This window comes from Pyxicephalus adspersus, chromosome 12 (assembly GCF_032062135.1).
Source record: "Pyxicephalus adspersus chromosome 12, UCB_Pads_2.0, whole genome shotgun sequence".
NCBI lineage: Eukaryota > Metazoa > Chordata > Amphibia > Anura > Pyxicephalidae > Pyxicephalus > Pyxicephalus adspersus.
The window spans coordinates 12948693-12972424 of NC_092869.1; the positions used below are offsets into that span (position 1 = coordinate 12948693).

At 35.5% G+C, this 23732-nt stretch overlaps 1 protein-coding gene across 1 annotated transcript in view; it reads left to right on the forward strand.

Moving 5' to 3' along the window:
* Positions 1-22580, forward strand: part of KNL1 (kinetochore scaffold 1) — a 44693-nt gene extending 22113 nt beyond the window's left edge. Inside the window, exons 10-26 of the mRNA XM_072427697.1 lie at positions 874-7248; positions 7750-7876; positions 8695-8762; positions 9611-9709; positions 9990-10105; positions 10229-10319; positions 10399-10515; positions 11392-11479; positions 12143-12214; positions 12405-12444; positions 13159-13260; positions 13693-13793; positions 15930-15998; positions 19254-19363; positions 19633-19751; positions 20639-20761; positions 20938-22580. Coding sequence (XP_072283798.1) covers positions 874-7248; positions 7750-7876; positions 8695-8762; positions 9611-9709; positions 9990-10105; positions 10229-10319; positions 10399-10515; positions 11392-11479; positions 12143-12214; positions 12405-12444; positions 13159-13260; positions 13693-13793; positions 15930-15998; positions 19254-19363; positions 19633-19751; positions 20639-20761; positions 20938-21034 — 7914 coding nt within the window. The 3' untranslated portion in view covers positions 21035-22580. The remainder of the gene's footprint in view (positions 1-873; positions 7249-7749; positions 7877-8694; positions 8763-9610; positions 9710-9989; positions 10106-10228; positions 10320-10398; positions 10516-11391; positions 11480-12142; positions 12215-12404; positions 12445-13158; positions 13261-13692; positions 13794-15929; positions 15999-19253; positions 19364-19632; positions 19752-20638; positions 20762-20937) is intronic.
* Positions 22581-23732: the final 1152 nt, after the last annotated feature.

The window sequence follows — 23732 nt, forward strand, 5'->3', positions numbered from 1 at the left end:
TATATATATATATATATATATATATTTACAGTGGTACATCAGTATAACTCCTGTTTGGACACAGCAAATTTTGCTTGGTATACAACCTTTGTGCTAGAACTTGTAAGGGGGAAAAATGAGTCACAACACTTCCCACTACCCTTATTTACCTCTCTCGAGTCAAAGCCATGACTGCCCACGAGTGTCAGTACGCCAGTTGCTACTATTTAGTGAACAATCCGCGCTATAACTCTGTGATATACATAATATCTCCTCCCTTATCAAAAAAATGGAGCGGGTATTTTTGTAATGCAATTTCCTTTCTATGTTTGCATGAGTGCAAAAGCTAGGAGCCAAGTATGTTAAGATATGTAAATGCAAAAGAGTTTTAAAAACATGACCCATTCAGCACCATCCTAGTAGGTACTCGACTCTTCTCAGCAAGGTAAAGTGAGGTTAAATTTTCATTTATTTCATCGAATTGCTTTTGTATTTATGTACTTTAAGCAGTGTTTAAATTATTTTATACAACCCCCATCAATTAAGTATATGCCAATAACTAGGATTTTTTTTCATTGGACCAGATTTTTCTTTTTTTTCTTTTTTTTGGGGAAAAATTTGTTTGGCATAAGTCCAAAGATCTGGAATGAATTAAGGACTTATACCAAGGTACCACTCTGTGTGTATGTGTGTGTATGTGTGTGTGTGTGTATATATATATATATATATATACATACACACACACACACACATGTTGGGCATAAATAATGTGCCTAATATGGGATCTGTGTTTTTATTCTATGTGAAGGCCTGCGTTTTTGTTTGTATGTATAAAATAACTTTGTATAGTAGTAGTACATTTCACTATTTCATTATTATTTTTTTTTCTTCTAGTGGAATTATACTAACTGCAGTAAAAACCAAACTATTTTTTTCTCCTCCGACAATGATATGGATATGACTACAAGCAACACTGTAGCTATTGATGGACTTCTTGAAGAGAAACCAAAGAAAATAGATACCAGTTTATTTTTGGAAAGCTTGAAAGCCCATGCAAGTGATGAATCTAGCAACTTTGATTTAAAATTTTCAACAACTACAAAAAAGCCTCAGGAATGTCAGTCTTCCACTACTTCATCTTGTCAGACAAAAATAAAGTTTGGAGACTTTTTAGATCGTTTGAGCAATGAAAACACAGCATCTTTAAAATTAGAAGGAGTGGACAAAGAGAATATTTTTCCTTTTGTCTCCAAAGAAAACCTGTTCTCCACAAAGACTATGCTTCAATTTTATGACACTCAGGAAAATACAGCAAATATTACCCGTGTGTTCAGGGACCAAGAGGATGGTCTTGATTTAACAAAATGCCACACAACAAATATTACTTCTTTCCTTCCAACAATCAACCATCAACCAACAAATTTAAGTTCAGGCATCCCTTCAACATCTAATTACAATGCTCATGATAAACCAGAGTTAAGTCATTTGGAAGAAGCCAATGTTAAACCACCCAAGTTTGTTTCTACCAATCAAACTGTGCTTTGTGAAGATGACATGGATATGACATTTAGCCATACAACTCGCATACATGGTGTTTTAAAGGAAAATGCTACCCCTGATAAAACTAAGGTGTTTGTTGCGAGTAATGAAAAGACCATTATTTTTACTGATGAAAATGAAATGGAGCTTACTAAAAATGATTCTGTTTTCATTAACAGCATCCTAAAAAGGGGCAGGCAATCTATTCAAAGAAACAGTAATGCATTCTCTGTGGATCAAACAATAGTTCATCCAGAAGAAGATATGGAAATGACCAGGAGCCATACAGTAGCTATTAATGGTTCAGCAGTATGTGAAATTTTTAAAAAGCAAGTGATTGGTGACACTATTCAGTCTTCAAAGAGACAACAAAGTTTTGGACTATCTTTACCTCTCCAAGACATCAAGCAAAACAAATCGGTGTTGAAAAACACTGATGTTGTACTTACCCCTTTCTCTGAGAAAACTGTTTTGTTTGGATGTGAACAGGATGACATGGAGATTACCAAATCTCACACAATTGCCATTGACAGCAATGCACCTGGTGTTAAAAGTAATAGCTGTATTCCAAACACCATTCCTAATGATAAAAGATCACATTTTATTGGTTTAAGATTATCTTCTGGGTTTAATAAAACAGTTTTTTTCTCAGACGACAGTGAGGGCATGGATCTCACACAAAATAATACAGTAAGAATTGATCAAACAAAGCGCCTTCAACAAAACATGAAAATTACTGGGGCTGAGCATGATGGCTCACAAATAGGGTCTGCATTAGCTGCAACAGATAAGACAGTGGTGTTTACATGTGAGCAACAAGATATGGACATTACAAAATCATATACTGTTGCTATTGATGGTGATGCCTGGAGCAAAGGACTAATGCTGGATCCCTGCATTAACAGAAACAAAGAACTTGATTATGTTTCAACTAAGAAAAGCAATGTTGGGCTTGGATCAAAGATAGACAGCAAAAATGTAGCAATGCAGTCATTTGTGGATCGAAATGTTGGTTTTCCTGGTGCTTCTTCTAAATCTGTACCATGCAGGAAGTCAGTTGGCCAAGTATATGGCACAATTCAAGACAACACAATTGTTTTTCCGTCGGACCAGGATGAAATGGAGCTAACCAAATCTCACACAATTGCCATTGACAATAAAATGCTGTCTGCTTTGGACAGTACCCATAAGCTAAATTCAATTCTTAAAGACAAAAAAACAAAAGGTAATTTAAGATTATCTACCATGCACAATAAAACAGTTTTTTTTTCTACTGACACTGATGACATGGAGCTGACCCAAAGTCACACAACTTGCTTTGATCAAAATAATTTAGCCTGTGCTAAACAAAAGCACATGTCAAATGATGTTGATCAGACTAGACATGTTTTGGATGACATGGAAATTACAATGGTTGGATCACCTGGCAGACAGAGAAGTCCTGCTAAAAATGTATCTGACAACAAGACAGTGGTGTTTACATGTGACCAACAGGATATGGATATCACGCGATCACACACTGTAGCCATTGATCGAGAGAGCCTGTCAAGGGGGTACCAGTCTGATATTTGCCTTGGCAATAATAAAAGGGATGAATTTGTTTCAGCTATGTCAAGATGCCTGACTGACAAAAATGTGGTACCTGGTTCCATGGAAGATTGTGGAAATGTTATAAAAATGGACACCTTAATGCCATTAAGCAAACCTGAGTTTAGGTTATCAGACAGGTCTATGAATATCACTAATATGTCGTGCCAGAAATCAACTGATCAAGTACAAAGCATGTTGAGCAGCAATCCTGTTTTCGTACCTTACCAAGATAATAAAAGGCTTTTACAATCTGGTGAATCTACAAATAAGGCTATTACCCACACACCTTATCCTGATAAAACAGTTGTGTTTGATGATGACATGGAATATACCAAAAGCCACACAGCAATCATTGATGGGATAAATACAAATGAGTTATCACGTCGATCTGTCTTTTCGAAAACTGTGGCTTTTTCAGCTGATGATATGGATATGACAAAGTCAAATACAGTTTTTATTGATAACATAGTAACTGATAAGAGGGCCAAAGATGACCAGCAACATAAATTAAAAAACACACTTATAAAGTTTTCTGGGCCTTGTGATCAAATTATAGAAGACTCAAAGTTGACAATGGTTTATAATAAACCCCTTCTCCCTGAAAAGTCAAAGGTTAATGAAGCTGCAATGCCTGAGTCATTGGAAGACAAAATGTTAAAATCCCTGGACCAGGAAGACATGGATTTAACTAGGGCAAATACAATTGCTATTGAAAACAAGGTTTTTAGTCAGGTGGAAAAATTGCAGGCTACAAATTTAAACAAAACAGAAAACGGCTTTCCATGTAATTTAGCAGCATCTTATAAAAATGTTGTTGATCCTAAAGCCCAGCATTGTCCTAGTCCAGCGGATTCTAATGAAGCTGATATGGACATTACCAAGTCAAATACAGTGTTTAATCATATACCCACCAGCAGAATGCCCCTATCTATGACTCAGTCTAAAGATGTTCCATCCTCCCAATCTTGCCAGAAATCAACTGATCAATTACAAAGCATGTTAAGCAGCAATCCTGTTTTCTTACCTTATCAAGAAGATAAAAGGGTTTTACAATCTGGCGAATCTACAATTAATAAGGCTTTTACCCATGCACCCTATCCTGATAAAACAGTTGTGTTTGAAGATGACATGGAATATACAAAAAGCCATACAGCAATCATTGATGGGATAAATAGAAATCCGTTATCACGTCGATCTGTCTTTTCGAAAACTGTGGCTTTTTCAGCTGATGATATGGATATGACAAAGTCAAATACAGTTTTCATAGATAACGTAGTAATAGATGAGCGGGCCAAAGATGACCAGCAGCAAAAGTATAAAAACACCATTATAAAGTTTTTTGAGCCTTGTGATCAAATTATGGGTAACCCAAAGATGACAACCGTTTATAATAAACCCCTTCTCTCTGATAAGTCAAAAGTTGATGAAAAAGTAGCTACAATGCCTGAGTGGTTGAAAGACAAAACATTACATTCCCTGGACCAGGAAGACATAGATTTAACTAGGGCAAATACTACAGCTATTAAAAACAAGGTTTTCAGTCAGGTGGGGAAATTGCAGGCTACAAATGAAAGCAAAACAGAAAATGGCTTTGCAGCATCCTATAAAAATGTTGTTGATCCTAAAGCCCAGCATTGTGCTAGTCCAGTGGATGCTAATGAAGTTGATATGGACATTATAAAGTCAAATGCAGTGTTTGTTAATCAAATACCCACCAGCAGAATGCTCCCATCGATGACTGAATCTGTAGATGTTCCATCTTCCCAGAAGCTTACCGGTAAAACTGACCCTGTGGTTGGTCCAACTGTATTAAAAAATATTGGTGGCGAGTTAACCAACCATGAACAAGAACAAATAAATGAAAATTTTAGTTTGGTACCTGAAGCTTCACAGAATAGGACCTTGCGGTTACCGTGCCATAAGGATACATACACTGTAACAACTGAAAACACATCCAGTAATATCCATCCATATTCCAGCCGCTTGATGCTTGGCAATAAGGATAAAGCAAATGAAACAGTCTATCAAGTATGTAACATGGAAGAGACAATTGGAAATGCTGTTCTGGTCATCAGAAATGATAACAAGGGTTTCATGGATCAAACCCTATGTAACCAAGGTGAGATGGAAATAACAAAGTGTCATACTACTGCAATTGAAAGTAAGCCTATAGAGACTACTTTTTCAGAGTATCCTGTCTGGAGTGATTGTTCTGTACATAAGCCTGCACCACTCTTTTCAAAGGATATGTCCATGAATGCAGAAGCAGGAATGTTAAAGAGTGGCAAAGAATGCAATCCCTTTCTTGGAAATAAAGTTACCTATAAAAAACCTTCGGATGAATGTGTGCTCCCATGTGAGCAAGAGATTACAGAAATCACTAAAGCTCACACTGCTATTGGGGAAGTCAACACTGTTGAGGAAAATGGTTATGCAAATTCAATTGCAAGTAACTTTGCAAAAAATGAAAATAAACAACCTGAGAAGTTTTTAGAAGTGTCAAACATGCTTTCTGGAACATCACAAAAATGTGAAAATATTTTAAAAGAGTCCATGTTTACAAAAGAAAAAAAGGAATCGAAACACAATGAACTTTCCATATCATTGCCAAGTAAGACTGTATTGGTTTCTGAGGATTTGGGAGAAATGGAGCTCGCACAGATGGATACTGGGACAGTTCATAGTTTATCTGAGATAGGAAAGAAAATTTCCTCTGCTGGTATAGAAAAAACATGCTTGTTTTTGGAAACTGAGATAGATTTTACAAAAAGTAACATTGTTTCTATTGATCAAGAGTTTAAAGAAGCTGAACTGGGCACATTTAAAAATAAAATCAAGGGACCTAGCAGTCTGGTGCCTCTTGTTTCTAGTTATCATGAAGGAATAGATTCAGACCACAAGGATACAAATACTGACGCAGATATGGCTTTGGATAAAAAATACATTATGCCTCATTGCGAAGAATTACTAGATCACAAAGTTCTGTCTGATAGTACACAAACTATACCTTTGGGTGCGCAAACAGTATGTGACCAGAAACCTACAACAGCCCTTTCTACGATTTCTGACTTGGGTGTGCCTTCTGAACTAAGTGATAGCTGTACATCTCAGGAGCAGAAAACTGTAGCTGAATATACTTGCACTCAACAATCTGAAGCTTGTGTCACTCAAAAAATTCCAAGAGCAAATGTAGACAACCAGGTGACAAAAAAACACAGATTATCCAAACGAGTATCCTTCTGCTTTCCTGAAAAGGATATCCAGGAAACTGTTGCAGAACCCAATACTGAAAAAAGTTTGCAAAACAAGCAAAAGTTACCTTTTGTCCCAAATATTCAATCTGACATCAGCTGTTTATTGGAGAGTAACCAACATTTAAACAATTCTATTGCTGGGAAGAATATGTTGTCCTCAGACAAACATGTAAATGAGGAAATCGCTAATAATGCTCAAGATGATGAATATACAATTGAAGGATCACAGAAAGAAAAAAATAGACGTAGAAGTATTGCAAATATCCACCTGAAAATAAGAAGTTTAACAGAACAGTCAAAAAAACGCCCAAGCAATCACACTGCACCAGTCTCTTGCCCTACGGAGTTGTCCATCTTACCCCAGACTCCAGACCCTGCAAGTGGAAATTTTATATCTGAACAAACTTTGTTTAATAAACAGGAGAAAGACACCCAAGCGAATGAAGATGAACCTAAAGAGAGAGATTCTGGAACCACAAAAGACACTTGTTTGCAAACTAGACTATCTGTTAATGTCCTTCACCCTAAGTTACCCAGTAAAAGGCCTTCTAGCACTAGCATTTCTAAACCACCTAACCAGACTTCCAGAACATCTTTGAGTCTTCTCAAAGCTTTTACTGATGGTGACCCGGGGCATTGTATTGATGAGGAGATACTTCCTACTTGCCTAGATGACCATGATGGCAATAGTCTTTTTCAGTATGAAGTTCCAGAAGGTGCTTGGGAAGAGTTGTTTGAAGAGGAAGTCTTGCATAAAAACCAGAATGACTGTCCTTTGTCTAAAGAGACTTTAAATAGCTACAAAAGAGCAAGAGACACTGAAGATGAGACCAAACTGCATAGAGAAAAGCGGGCCAGAAGGAATGATGACATACACAATACACAGGTAGGTGTGATAACTACACACATATCATTCCTCCATAGCCTGTAATATCTGTTTTAACCAATTGTACCATCTATATACACAAACCATATATAGACAAATAGTATTTCTGATCTTGTTCATTGTTCTGATGTGTAATTTCTACCCAGCAATGTCAGTTCCTTATAACATTGCTTCCCTGTTGGTGTTGATGTGTTGCTCCATTAATATTCCTTAACTGGAGATTGAGAATCTTTAAGGCAAAGTTAGTAGCTTTTTCAATTGCTAGTGTCACATGGCTAAAACTTTAAACCAGACTTTTTTTTTTTTTGTACAAGTCTTAAACACTGTTCCTTTACCTTTCTTTCTGCTCACACAGAGTAAATTTAAAGTTTCTCCTACAGAGACATAGACCTCGAGTAACACTTGACTGTTTCTCTCCCACGTTATTTTTAACTGGGCCTTCACCACTTGGTGTCTGCTAATCTGCATAATGCTTTAGAAGTAATTGTTTTTTTTTTTTAGATATCTGTGAATGAATGTTCCAGAAGTGAATATTCATCTCATCACACAAGTAAAACCATGGAACAAACTTACTGCAGCAGTAGCTCCCAAGATTCAAGAGGAGAAGGGATGTCTGTTGACTTAAGCAGTGAGTATTCTTTATCTGTTTGTGTGTTTTTTTTATTAAAAAATCACCAAAATTTTATTTACTTTTAAGTAATACAGTTGTTTAGTAGGCATGTTTTCTAAAACATAAAGTAGCATTGTATATATGCACAACATCCATGCATAGCCAAATCCATGGGTATATTTGCATTGGTAATCGCCAAGAAACCTTGTAGCAAGCAGAATATCTATCAATCTACAACAAAAAAACTTTATCCTGAAATGGGGGCTTAAACAGAGAATATTCATAGAGAAATTTAAATGTGGTTTTCAACCCTTGTCTCTCCTGTTTTATTTCACTATTTTTCCCTATATTTGATTACCAATTTTTAACCTAACTCACTGACCATCTATTATTTGATCCATTTTTGCTCCGATATCTATACTAATGAAAGTGTTTTGAATATTGAACCTATATGATGTGGAAACATAGGAAAAGAATTAGTAAATACTTTAGCAAAAACCCTTGACAACTCTCTAGGTGTTGTGGGCCAACAAGTAATACAGAAAGTGGTTTTCTGGCAGACCAACTGATATTTTTATGTACTTCTGGGATTTTTAAGGATAATACACAGAGAACATATGTATGTATTTTAACGGTGTACTGTCCGTGTTTTTTTTTCCATTTGGCTTGACAAATGCTTTAATACTGCATTTTTTAATAAATACTCAATTACATGAAATTAAATTATAATTTATTAAATTATAAATATATAAATTAAATATAACTTGCTGTAAATATCTTTTAAAAATACACAATTTTCATTCATTTGTTACAAATACAATTTTTTTTTTCCACAGGTCAGCAGTACAGTCGAATGGACTCTCAATTACCATTGGATATTGGATGTGGACAAAGCCTGTGGCAGGTAAGTGATAGAAAGCATTCCTTGGCTTCTGTCCTGACATTCTGTATCAATGCTATTCCTGTGCATGTGCAGGGAGGACAAGCTGGGGTTCTAATCCTGCCACTGCTGGGGTGCCAAGAATGAGCTGTCAATGTGTGTGAGTGGGTGATAGTTTTGTAAAGAGAAGCACTTTTCTAGGTAGTTACGACCTTACAGTGTGCAAAATATATAACTATAGAAAAGTGCATACTTAGTATCTGCTAGGAGTTAACCTCATTCCACTTTCACTTAATTTTTTCTTTAGAGCCATGGGGTACTGTGTTTTCGGTAGTTAGATTACTCACATATTTTAAGTTTTTACTGTTTATGTAAAGGCAATTTCATGTGTATTTCACAGTACGAAATGTTTAGTCAGTAATGTTTTTCTACTAAATACAGCGGTTTGTTTACTGTAGTAACTTATCTGTTATAAATTTGAAGTACCAGCCTTGTAGTTCAGCATTTCATTGAGAAGCAGCAAAAGAGCAGAATAATAAATAAAAGCAATAATAAAAAAGATCAAACAATATATTGAAAATGTTTAAATCAGTAATATACCTGTAACACAGAAAATACTAATTTATATTTAAAAAATAATGAGAAGACTAATTCCTTAGAAATGTCTGCTGAGTATATCTGGGTGAAGAGCAGATGATATTTTATATATTTTGGAGTAGTTCATGATGGTCTGGTGTAAGCTAAATTTAGCTTGTCCACAATTCGTTTTTAATTATTTTTGTGTTTCTCTGGTAACGTCTGTCTACGATTAGTGAAGGGAAGTAATTTATTGCAATAAAAAATTTAAATTGCCTACATATTTTCCTTCCTAGAAATTCCGAGATGGAACTATTACAGTCAAGGAGTTCTTTATGCTACTTCAAATCCGTATTATAATCCAAAAGCCAAGATACAGCGAGCTTCCCTTTAATGTAAGTTTTTTTTTTTTTTTCTTTTTTACGTTACACCTTTTATATAGAAAAAACTGGTAGAATCTCTTACTTAAAATTATTAGATGTCAAAACGTATGCAGCAATGGTGTGGGTAACTAATCTGACATTTTATAATAATAATTAATGGCTTATCAGTCCCACTGATATACAATACTAGTCAAAAGTTTGGATTGGAAATTATATTTGAAACAAAATTTAAACTACTTGCTGTTCTTTTGTGCTGCAATTACATCAGTTGTTTTTTTTTTATTTAATACAGCGTGGAAACTATGAAACACCATCCTTTGAAGACCTGATGCAAGATCAGTTCATTTATCAACCTCAACTTCAAGTATATGAAGAGGAATACCATGCTCTATGCCAAACAACTGAAGAGTAGGTTTCCTTTTTCTTGAAATCATTCAAGTAGTGAGATTGAGGGGGAAGCCACATAGCCTTGCTTGTCAATTTATTTTTAAATGTACAATGGTAAAATGGTAAATTGTCAAATCATTTTAGGTTGAAGTTGTATACGGATGTGCAAGAAAAGCCTCTTGCTGAAGTTAGCAGTCTTCTGTGGGAAGCTATAAGGATGTGTTCAGAAGATGAGGTACCAAATATGTTAACATTGCACATTTATTTCTGTGAGTTTAGGACAAATATTTACCCATGTCTATTACTTCCCTTAGGTGATGTGTTTTGGCATGACACTGAAACATCTGAAATCTGTGTATTCCAAGAAAAGCAAGGTCTTGGCACATGAAGCAAAAGTGTCTATTTACAGCAAACTGCTTCATAATGCTGAGGTAAACACCATTTTATTTCCAGTGTTCTCCCCAGAATTTTTTTTTCCAGCCAGGTGATGAGAAGTTGTAGCAGGGTGGTCAAAAAGTGCACAGAGTACCACACAACAAATTTTACTGTTTTACAGTTGTTTGAGAAGTAGGCACTTCAATACTCAACTTCAACTCAACTTCAATACTTCAATATTCAACTGCATAATGTAGTTATGGAAATGGATGGAAAAGCAAACTACTCTTCATTATTGCATTTAACATCTGAAAAGACAACACCGCAATGCTGCTACTTTCTACCACCTGGGGAAAAAAACATTTTTGCTAAAAGTTTATCAGTAATGTGAACTAGGCATCATACAGTATACACTCTAGTACACCCTGGCTCCTGTTGGCAAAAAATAATTGACAATCTGAGTTTTAGCTGTGTAAGCATGCTTTCAAAGAGAACTGAACAATTGGCTGATGACAGCCTAGGCAGTTACTGAGAAGTACATGGATAATTGCATTTCTATAGTGACTCTTTTATCTAGGATGCCAGCCAGTAAATATTTATTAGCACAAATAAATTGGAGTTACCCTATACCAGGGGAATTTTTGTTGTACACATTGTACATTTTTGTTGTACACATCTTTAAAACATAAACATCAACTGCAAATCGCAGCTCTATTTATTTAAAAATATGTAAAAATCATAATACTACCAAGACATATACAGCATGCTCAGAGTTATGTATTCTCCAGAAGCTTCCTTCCTTTCTTAATTAAATTAATCTTTATTTAATGAATCTCTAGAGTCAGCTGTTGTAAACCACCAGTTATGACCTAGATTAAAATATTTTATAGTTTTTATTTCTCATAATTTATAAAAATTTTTTTTTTTTGCAGGTTCAAGTGGTAGAAGTACAGAGAAGAATAAATGAAACTGATAAGCTACTTGAAGAAATTGATGATTGTATCTATAACCTAGAAATCGGTGTGTGTGTGTGTGTGTTTTTTTTTTTTTTTTTTTTTTTTTTTTTTTTTTTTTTTTCTCCTTATACCACTTCACTTTGTCAGAAGTAGAATTTTATGGATTTCACTATTTACTCAAATTTGCCTATTTTTTACCACAGGAACCTATAACATAGATATATATGTATCCAAATGAAAAACAATTTTTTTTTTTCTCCTAAATGTTGATTTAGTGGTTTTAACTTACAGAAATTTTGTAATTACGTTTCAAAATTAAGTTTATCATGCATTGCCTGTTACACACCAGTTGTTTTAACTCACTAAAACTTTGGGGTACATGTTAAAAAAAAAAAAAGAAAAAATCCACATATTGCTGTATATTAATATATAGAGGTAAACCATGAAGTTAGGCTTGGGAAACAGATAATTACTTCTAACCATCTCATGGAGTATGGATTTTTGGCATGTAAAAGCAAATTATTCAGTGTATTCAGTGCTCTGTTATTCCTGCCACTATAGGATTTACGGGAGATTAATGTAAATGTTCTGTGGTTGTAATGATTTCAGTGTTCTTTTCAGACAGTTGGGACATTAAAAATTTTTTAATGTAGTTACATCGTTTGTATGAACATGTTTATTTTCATAAACATTTATAAAACACATCCAGTGTTTGTTCTCTTTATAGAAACTAACAAACTTGAAATGGAATCCAAAGATAACTTGGCAAATATCCCAGGTGGTAAAGAAATACACTGTGGTGAGTAAAGACAATTCCAGTTTTCTGTGGGAAAAAAAGTTTTGCTGCACTTAAAAGTAGCAGTAAATATATTTGTACCTGCACCTAAATTAACCTCTATCTATAAAAAAAGGGCCAGTTGTTAGATATATATCTAAATGATCTTGAGATATATATTCATATATTCTCTCACTATAATTTCTGTTTGCAGAGTTGGAACGTTTGAGCAATGAGGAACAGATTGGTATTCGGTAAGAATAAAAACACAAATGTTTTCCCATTTTTGTCTTTCAAATATGTAACTGAAAAATATTTTGTATTATTTGTTAACCCCCCCCTGGTGGTCTAATTATGTCTATTTTTACGCCAAAAGCATTACTTTGTTTTGCATGGAAATTTATTTTACATTGTTAGCCTATGATCTTTGGCATAACGCACCGAAATATGTCCAATATTTAATAATAAACTTTCCAGGTGGATGCAGATGGGACCAGGTTAAGTGTTTTTTATTCTTGCTTTTAGCTACACCGAGTGTGGCTCGGTGTTACCCCTTTTAGCATGCTTTTATTTTACCCCGAGCCACACTCGGGAATACTGCCAAGGGGGTTAAAGTAAAAAAAAAACTATTAACCTTGTCTCTCTACTGATAAAACATGTAAAATGTGCAAGTTTGTAAGTATGTGCAACTAAAAAGACGAGGTCAATAGAAAGTTACTGCACCTAATGGAAAACTACTACCGAAAATGGGTAAGTGGGATTTGTTGGGGATGCAGTTAGCTTAGAAATGGCAAGGGAGCTTGGGTTTGATTTTCCAAGCCTGAACATGGTCCCAAGTAAAAAAATGTTTGCAACTAGCAATTTTTTAAGTATTCTCAATGCTTTTACTAGTCCAATATATAGTGAGTGAAAAAATAAGATATAATCTAAAAGACAATCTAACACTACTCATATATTACTATTTATAGGGAAAGGTCAAATTTGGAAGAACGAAAAGAAAAGGTTTTAACGCAGCTTGGCTGCTTGCAGGATGAAGCACGGAGCCTTGACAAACGATTGCAGGATCCTTGGTAAGAGTGATGCTTTAATTGCATACATAAAAAGAAATAACTCCAGCTATGCATTCTTCTCTAAATAATGGACAAGACAATATTTGAGCACAAATATTACTTACATTTTTTATTTTTATTTTTTTTTAATGCAATAGTGTTTCTCTTTGAAATGCCATCCCAAGTGCTATACCTTTCTATGTGCATCTGCATGTTTATTTCCAAGAATAAAGCCTTTGGCTTTTTTGCCTTGGTCTCATGGTCTCAAATCATGGTTTCAAAGATGGTATTCAATTTAATTTCTAAGATGCAGTACATATTTTTTATTCAAGGTAAACTTTTCTTTTATCCATGCAATATGTTTGTCAAGCTGCACCACATACCCCCCTCCCTCCTCCCTTTCCTCTGACCCACATTTCACACATCACATCATTTTTTTTTTTTTTTTTTTAGCTTTGCTGAATGGGATATGGTGAAATGGACAGATACCGAGGCGATGTTTGTTTTTCTGTATGATTCTTTGGAACTTACGGTCATGTTTGGAGAGGAGATTGGTAAGTGCTCTATCAAAATCATAAAAATAGTTTTATAGTTTTCAGGGTTTTTGGCAGCATTTGGTTTTGTTTTACTTTGTTTAACAGTAGTTTGTTTGGTCAGACCAAAACCTGACACTTGCTGTCAAGGTAACTACTCAACCTAATGTCTCGCAACTTCCTAGTGTGCATAATGATGCCAAATAAAAGGGCTTTCATTTAGTAAAAATGTAACTACATGACTTTATTACAATTTTATTGTAATGTCAAAAACTTAATCAAGTTTTTTTTTTTTTTTTTTTTTTTTTTTCAAGACTCTTCACACAATAAATTTAAAATAAAATCCACACCGTTTGTGATAGTTATTGATTTATTTCATAAGTTGGCCTGCCTGTGTGTGTAAAGCTGGGTAGGTGCCAAGCAGGCTGCTCTGACCCTCTACTCTAGGGCAATGTTTCTCAACCAGGGTTCCTCCAGAGGTTGCTAGGGGGTTTGTTTCATGAGCAATTTGTGACTCTGTTTACCTGACACCAATGATCTTTTTGGCTATCTGTAAGGGTGACATTCTTCCTAATAGTAGTCTAGAAGGCATTCTTCCTATTAACCACCACATTAATTTACTGTACATTGTAAATATAGTGTTTTTGCAGGGGTGCCTAGAAGATCTAAAAGTTCTTTCAAGGGTTTCTCCCATGTTAAAAAGGTTGAGAAACGCTGCTCTAGGTCTAGTTTCAACAAAGTAAGCAAAAATTGGCTTTCTAGGTAATAATTGTCTGAGAGATTTATAGATACAAATTTTGAGAAGTTGGTGAGTAGTTCCCCAGGGCAAAAAGAGTTCCTTGAGGCTGAAAACTAAATTTAACTGAAACAATATTGAATACAATCTCTTAAACTATCTCTGGAGTGCAGTGCCCCATATTTCCTTAATGGTATATTAAAAGGGGATACCTAGCAAACAATGAAGTTTTCACCTTGAAACGGGAAAGGATTATATTAGTACGTACTAGTCTCATCATCTGTTTCTGAAAAAGCAATGTTTGTGAAATGCATTGTAAAGATACATGGGATCATAATGTGTATGTATGTCCTATCATGTTGAAATTTTATAAACATTTTTGATATAGTAAATGCTTTCAGAGGAAGTGCTTTAAAAGTTCATTAGAATGTAAAATGTTTTGTACTCTTAGAGTCTAGTTTTAACCAAATATGTAAAACTTAAAGCCTAACTCGGAAAAAGGGGCTCCATCTGGCAGTCACAGGTCCTGACATCATAACCTACAATTCAGGACAAACAGTTCTGCATTGTAGGCAAGGACATCAGAAATCTGCAGAGTGCTGGAGAGAAGCAGAGTGTGTTCTGGCTGCTAGGGGAGTAAGGGATAATGTAGATTAAGTCTTTATAAAGGAGCAAATATAGCACCCTTTCTTATGCCTGCACTTTTATATTGATTGGAATAAACCAGAGGTTGGACTAAGTCGTCGCCTTTCAAGTCCAAGTTGAGTCCCAAGTCACTGACACCAAGTCCCAGGTCAAGTCTCAAGTCAAGTCACTTCATTTATTCCCATTTGTCCCTATATAGAAACCGTGCTCTGATCCTGTTTTTTGAGCACAGGATCGCATTCTAAGTCCACAGCTTTCTCTGCTGACAGCTAAAAGGGGAAGGGAGGAAAGAAGTGAGGCTTTTGTAACACAGCCCCCCCCCCCCTTCCCCCTTCAGCTGTCAGAGAAGAAAACTTAGAATGCAAGAAAGACGGGGAGGAAGGCCGTGTTATGTTACAGGAGACTCGCTGCCTTCCTCCCTTCCCCTTTCAGCTGTCAGAGGAGAAAGAAAGTCGTGAGTTGAGTTGCAATCTGGGAAAACCCCCAAGCTGAGGTGCAAGTCATTCATTAGGAGACTTGAGTCCAAGTCCCGCGACTCAAGTTCCAACCTCTGGAATAAACCGAGTATACCTTTTGCAAAAACCTAACTGTTTTGCATCTTTCTGTTTCGCATCTTTTCGATGCATTTCCCATCGGTGACAAATGTTTAAAACCGATTATGGGCTTACATGGCAATGTGGCAATTTTATTTCTGTGATGAAACAATACTAAGAATATGGCTAAGAGCAGAATTTATCATCTCCATTGTGTAAATATGTTTTTATATCTTTTAACAGATGGTGTCAAGTTTAATAACCAGCTCTGCAGGACAATTTCCAGGGTAATTTTGACACCTTATCTAAACAGTAAGTATAACAATATCCACGTTTTTACAATTTATATTTCACACTATTTACTACCAAGAATTCCGGCTAAAAAAAAATTTTAAATGGTATTGTGGACTTGAAAGCAGGCATTTTGTTTGAGGTCACTTGTTATTGTAAGTACTGAACAACTTGACACTGTTTCAGCATATAAATCCAGTGTTATCTGTATGGCTGAGCAGTCTCTCCGCAAATTGGAATTGTTTCATATGTCTCCACAAAAACTATACTGATGTCACATTCACTTGACATTTTGAAGCTTTTGTACTTTGATGTAAAAACTGCTGTCTGTAGGAATTTTAAGAACTAACAATTCAACTACATTTTAAATAGTTAAACTGAATAATCAAATACATTGAATCTGTTCTAATGTAGTGGCAAAAATTAAGAAAGAAAAACTTTATTTTTCAAACAGCATGGTTTGATCATTTACACCAGAGATATTTCTCTGTCTATTGACTACTAGTCATAACAATTTTTTTATTTATATTTCTACTCTGCACACTTGCTGTTGTGATTTTTTTTTCTCTACAATGAAGTCTGTCTCTGCTTCCAATGGAAGAATTGGACACTGGCAAACAAGAATGAATTTTCCAATTAAACCCTTCCTGCTACCAGCATGCCTCCATTGTTGCTAATGTTCCGGAGAGATGGATGCCTTTTGTTTAGCTCCTCTGGCCAAAAGATAACTTCCTTTTTTGCGGGCATAGTCAAGAAGTGATCAATGATTCTTTGTAAGGTACTTTCCAGATCCTGTTTGGATAACAAGTTGCCCATGGAGTGATTTTAAGGTCCAGAGCCACCAGCATTGCAGTCTCTGAAGATTGGCTCTGTGTTGCTCCACTAATGTTTCCGGTTCTGCTTTATATAGCTCCTTTTGAAAAAGCTGAACCTCCCTAGCTCTGCTGGGTCTGCCTGTTCAGCTAAGATTCATACAACAATCACACAAAACTTTGTGGCCCAATTCAACCAGTTTTCATTGCCTGTAGTGGCTTTGACTGTTTGAGTCACTCCAGTCTCTTAACTCACAACGCTTATTCATGAAGAGTCAGCCTTGTGTTTTAGGAAATTAGGAGGCCCTTCCAGCTCTTATTTACTCAATGCCTTAGGTTAAGGGTCTTTTATCATCTCTAAAGACTCAACCTTTAAATTGCATTCACTTCCTGTATGGGCTTTGCTTTGTGGGGTTTGGAAACACACTTGCCCTTGGCATTCCCCCAGACGGTTACTACACTTGTTTACATTTGGAAACAAATCTATCAAACAGTAGTTCCACCGTGAATGCAGAAGTGCACCACTTTAGCAAAGCAATTTCAATTAAAAAAAAAAAAAAAAACACTGATGAGCAGGTTGGAAAACTCCATTCTCACCAGCAAACCCCTGCCCTTGCTTTTTCTGGCTGTGACTTGAATGTATCAAACCATAACAGAATAGTTAAAATCTATTGCGCAGCTGTGAATCCTTTACTGATGAAATTTGTGGAGCAAAAGGCTGGAGTTTTACCTATCAACAATGGTGGTCTGCTAGAAGCCCTCATATTTATCTCACACATCAATAATTTTTCAACACATGTGCCAAGCACTCTGGGTAAAGTGCTGGTTTTGCCTAGAAAGCACCTGTTTTGCATGGTCCTTAAGGTACAAAGTCTCTTTAGATTGGCCCTTGATGGTATTATCAAGCATATTACTTGCAGCAAAAGCAACTACCTTCCGCTGCATAAAAATCCTTTGTTTTCCTTCTTTACAGGGCAGCATGGTGGTTCAGGGGTTAGCACTCTTGCCTTTGCAGCGCTAGATCCTAGGTTCGAATCCAGGCCAGGGCACTATCTGCATGGAGTTTGTAGGTTCTCCCCGTGTCTGCGTGGGTTTCCTCCGGGTACTCAGTTTTCTACCCACATTAGGTTAATTGGCTTCCCCGCAAAAAAAGCAAAAAAATTGACATTACATTACAATAAATACATATAACCGAGGTAGGGACAGTTAGTGTCACGACTATGGACTTTGTACAGCGCTGCGTAATATGATGGTGCTATATAAACACTGTGTAATAATAATATTGACACTCCTGCAATATCAATGTCTAGACTCCATTTCAACCTCCCTGCACTTGGTTTTCCGGCCTTTTAAAGTAAAAAGCCTAAGGTTTGTGGTGCCAAACCCGCAAACCTCAGCATGAAGGTGCACCTCCGCTCCACAGTGTGGGGGATGCACCTAGATGTGTGTTTAGATGCAGGAATCCATTTCACAGGGACAGAAAAAAAAATCCTTTGCTGTTTGCACACTCTTCACAGTTCCTAATCTATAACTACCCTGTGTTACTGCACACGTAACAGATCTTCTGGTGGATCTTGTGGACTAAGGTATCATTGCGGCACTATCTCTTTAGAGATTTTACTGAACCTTGTTTACTCTTCCTTTCACAAAGCAAACATGTGCTCTATCTTGGTTCTTAAACTTCTTATTTGAGTCCTAAAACCCTCCTATAGGGTGTACATTGAAGTGGCTCATTTTTTGGATTTTATTGACATGGATTGTAAGATATAACACACCACAATGTGTATGTAGTGCTCAAATATGATACACTCTTCATCATTTCTTCATAAAATGTTTGATTGAGTTTGTGAGGTAAAGCAAAGGTACCATTTAGCATTTTAGGCAAATTACTTTGTGGTGTCAAGGTGTGCCAAAAAGAAAACATTACATATGATTTATGTATTCAGCATGCTGCAGTGGGGTGTAATGTTCCAGCAGATGGATTGATATTTGTGAGTAAAATGGAGGCTGCAGTAGGGAAGTTTTCTTTAATATATGTGTTTGCACCAAGTTAACTCATACATACGTTTTACATGTGTGTAGTGAAAGCGGTTAAAACATTACTTGGTGGAGAATCAGTGACAGTCATTAAAACACATAGACCTGGAAAATCCTCTGCTAGAGAATATGTTGGTAAATGGCCTTTTATATTAAGATCTTTTGAGGGGGAGTGGCCAAAAAGTTTTATAAAAGACACTTTGTTATTCTGCAACATGATTTAAATATTGTATGCATTTCTAGCAGTGTTGTAGGTATTTTTCTGTATTTGTAGAGTCTTAATATGCAATAAAGCACAGGCATATGTGCATGAAATGTTTTTCTTTAACTTTTTATTTTACCTTGACATACTCACAAGTGCTAAAATACAGCGATTGACATCCTGTGTTTAACCCTTCTGAAAATGCTTTGTATGTTTGTATTGCAGAAGAAGCTGCACCACCGTCATCTCTTCTGGTCCACAGATTGATTTTACAGTTTATCAAAATAAAGGGCTGCCTTCATGAGACTTACAAAATGCAAAAAGATTTACCAGAGGTAAGACTATTAGTTTTGGGTCTCTTGCCGCCTCTGGTTTAACCTCTTCTAGGTTTAATGATGCCTACTGTGAGTGAAGGCATGTCATTGTGGTACTCTGCCCCTCACAGTACAATGATGTACAATAATAGTGAAGGAAATAAGTTTTATTCTGAAAGTGAGCAATGCCTAAATCTCCACTGGTGTATTCTGTGCATCTTCTAACCTGGTAATTGGTTTGCAAGGATTATCATTCATAATACATAAATAAAAACTCTATTTGATTTCAGCTCCTTTTTGATGTGTCACTTGTGGTGAGCAGATGTAAATTACTTGGAGAAGAGGTTGAGTACCTAATGAAATGGGGTGCAAAGTACAACATTATGAAGACTGAAGTAGAGAACAATGAGTAAGTGATATTTCTGAAAAGACATTGATGCCCATTCGCCATGTTTTGTTCCTGTACAAGTTAGGTGTGTGAAGGTTGCTACCTTACTGTATAAACACCACCATTACTGGAATATAAAGTGAACCTGTGCTTATATTTATGCTTGAACCTGTACCAGACAACTGTTAATATAGTTTTTGCATGTGCTGAACAGGCTCTAAAATGTTTCCTGACCTCTCTAGCTGCATGTACTGTTTAAGTATTTTTGTTTTCCAAAGAGTTAGGTTTTGATTTGTTTCTAGCAGCTTACGGTACTGGATGTTCAATTACATTACAGCAATGGCAGTCTGTCAAGATTTCACAGCAATAGAAAATAAAGTGAAAACCAGTCCAGTGCCTTTATTATTAATAATTTTGAAGATTTATTTTTCTACAAAGCCTATTTTTAACCAAACTGAATTAGAATTTGCTTTACAGTTCATTTACTGCTTGTTTGAAATATAAAAATACTTTAGGGTGCAAAGTCGTGCATAGCCTGCTATTAACATAGTGAATACAACATTTTAGTAACAATATTTTTTATTGGTTTTAGGTGCTAAATGAGGCAACAATTCTGATGTTTGTGGGTGCAAGCAGAATTCAGGAGGCCTGGCTGACTGAATGCAGGGAAAAACCTATAATAGCAGCATGTTGTTAAAGAAAAAAAAAAAAAAAAAAAGTTTAGTTCTATTCCCCCAGAATGAATTTGCAGTGTATTTGTTTGTGCACTCTCAACTCCCACCCCTAATATATGCCATAAATGTGCAATATGACAATTTGACTTTAAAAAGTTGATTTCAAGCAAATATTTATATACACAGATCATGCATCACACTGCCTCACCTCTATACATTTTGTGTTCCTTTTAGAGTGAAACTTTTATTCTCAAGTTCTGCCGCTTCTGCAAAGTTTGAGCTGTGTGTGCAGATTTCCGAAATGTATCCAACAGCCCCTCTGTCATTTACAATGCTAAATCGTATTGGGAATATTGAGTAAGTACCTTTATTAAGACATGTTTGGTAGAATGTTTTTGGAAAGTTTTTTTGTTTTTATACAAAATATTTACAGCATTAACCAGCTAACAAATCTGTAATTTCATTGACTAGTCACTTTTTGCTTGTTCTTGATTATCTTGGTATCTATTAAATACAATTTTTTTCTTTTCCAGATACAGCAAAGTAGCTGCAGTTATTTCCAGTGTTCCCGTGGGTCCTTGGCTTCTGAAGAGAGCAGTGAAAAACATCCATGAACATCTCCTTGTTTAATCCTAAATTCCTACTGAATGATACTAAATTATAATACTAAACTTTAAAAATGTCTTTTTTAAAGAAAAGTTTGAATAGTGCTTGCAGCACTGGTTCTTTAGCCTTTGGAGTTTTGATACATGGTACTTAAAATTGTTCTAACAAATATATCATTTAAAACATTGTAATTGTTATATTAAGTTTGTTTGAAATTGAAATATATGGGGTGTGTCAAATTGCAATTTGTCTGAGCAACAGCAAATCAGCTGGAACTAGAATCGTTCCTTCTCAATCATATTTGTCTTGTCCTGTTTTCTATGTTTAGTGGAAACTTCACAATAGCACGCGTGTATTTTAGTAAACTGTGAACAAGTGTACAGATTAGTGCTTGTCCAGTCAGGGGATCAACATATTACAAATGCAGTCAGCAGTAGCAGCACAAGTGTCTCCAAAAGACTGACTTTTTTTCTGTTTTCAGAAAATTGTATTGCTAGCATGTTAGAAATATTTAATGTTGTGAGACACAGACTTAACTATACATTTTCTTCTGATTTACCAACTGTTGTGGGTTTACATACTAGCCTTTTTTTCTGTTCAGTTTTATATCATACCTGAAATTTGCTACTGTCCAGTTCTTTAATACAACTAGGATTTCATTGTTTTTTTAATGACTGCAATCTAAGCTCCAAAGCAGCAAAACAACCCCAAACCATTACACATCCTCCATGATACTCTCATCATTGTTGCCCTTTATATGGAGTTTGTTTTATTACAATTCTCTACTTTTGTTTCATCTGCTGAAAAAACTTTATTCTGAAGCTTTGAGATGGAGAGCAGTTATGTCATTAGTCATATTACTTGTGCTTCTTGTAAAAGATATAACATGGTTATGAAGTATACTGCCTTCCCCATGTCAAATGTATGTGTTTAAAGCTGTTAAAAAGAAGAAAAAAACCTCCATGGGCAAAAAAGATGGATACTATGCTTACCATGCTTCTGTCAACCTCAAGGCAAGGGTGACAACAGGATACTTTAGGTGCAATTCTAAGATTGCACGGCAGCTCAGATCTTGAGAAATGATACCTGTACATATAAGGAAGAATTGTGATCTATTCTGCTCCCACAGGGGGAAAAGTAAGTATATTCCAGCAGAACGGTATAAATTTACATATTTTTTCTTAACCGCTGGCTTATTGATTGGCATATCAGGTTGTGCACGTTTTGTTTGCAGTGGCCTTGTGTTCAATAAGTTTATATTGATGTAGTTTGTGTATCTTTTATTTATATGAAGCTGTCCTTGTTATGACCTAGCTGATGTGCAGCTCAAACTTATGAAATGAAAATCATTTCCAAAGGTTCACAAATCTTTTTTTTTCTTTTCTTTCTTTCTTTTTTTCTTTCCTTTGAGTTTGTGTGTATATAGTGTAAAAGCTGTAAATATTTGCTTCTCATAAACATGTCAGCATTTGCTTTCCTTTTTATATATGTATGTTAATGTTTTTAAATGCTGTCTTTCTGTGTTATTTAATGCTAGAGCATTGTATTGAAGAATAAAAAAGGAAAATAAGTTGTTTTTTGGATTTTATTGACACTAGATCAAATTGAAGCAAACTTTTTCTCCCCTCCAACAGTTTTGTAATAAAAAGAGTTAAATCCAGACTTTAATAGCAAACCACTGTGTTTTATAAATTACTGCATTATAAAAAAAAAAAAGAAACCTAAATATAATCAGCCAGGTCCTACAAAATTTTAGGGAACAGTCTAGCAACACTGGTGTTACCTTTATTTTTCTTCCGAAGACAACTTAATAAATCTTTTCTAATAATGATATATATGTAAGGCAATGTACACATGTAAGATTATTGTCCCTGTAAACAATCTTTTGTGATCATTTCTAATGGCATGTGAATAATCAGCACTGTACCCTTAGCCCTGTTCTGTTCTATGGAGACAGGAGGAAGAAAGACAACCAGTGGCACCTCACTGTACTCTCTTCCATTGATATACAAGAGCGGTAATTCTCGATCTTTGTCTTTCATTGATAAAGATTGACCAATAACGCTGGGGACACCTGCATACATGTCAGAATAATTTGACGTGTATGCAAAGTTCTAACACAGTAATACCCTGAAATTTGCGAGAGTTCGGTTCCTGGACACCCCCGCAAATTTTGGATGCCACCTTGTGGTCGCCTGCGTTGGAAATAAAATAACCATACTTTCAGTATTGACCCGTTTTCTTTTAACAACTTAAAAAATTGTTTTCCTTTTGGTCTTTTGCTTTCAATTAGCTGTAACCTCATTCATTACCTCTAGTGCTCTGTGATTGGCTGGGGAGAGGAATGAAATATAATTTTTATATATATATATATATATATATATATATATATATATATATATTATACACACACATATATACACCAATAAAAAGGACCTGTCACATCAATATTAAAGAGCACCAGTCACATCCAATATTTGAGTAAAAACGACATGAAAAAGTAATATTATTTGTGGTTTCTTCTCTGTGACTATATGTGTGGTATAGTTGAATTTTAGGATTCATTTTGTTCTGCTGTAATTTTGGGGGCACAGGACACCCGAATCAAATCTTTGGCCATTAGGTATTTGATGGTATTTCTGCCTTGTACTCAGTCACATGTGCATTAAACTCACTGCACGGATGCATTTAAAAGCAGCCTGGAAATGTGCTTGAATATAAA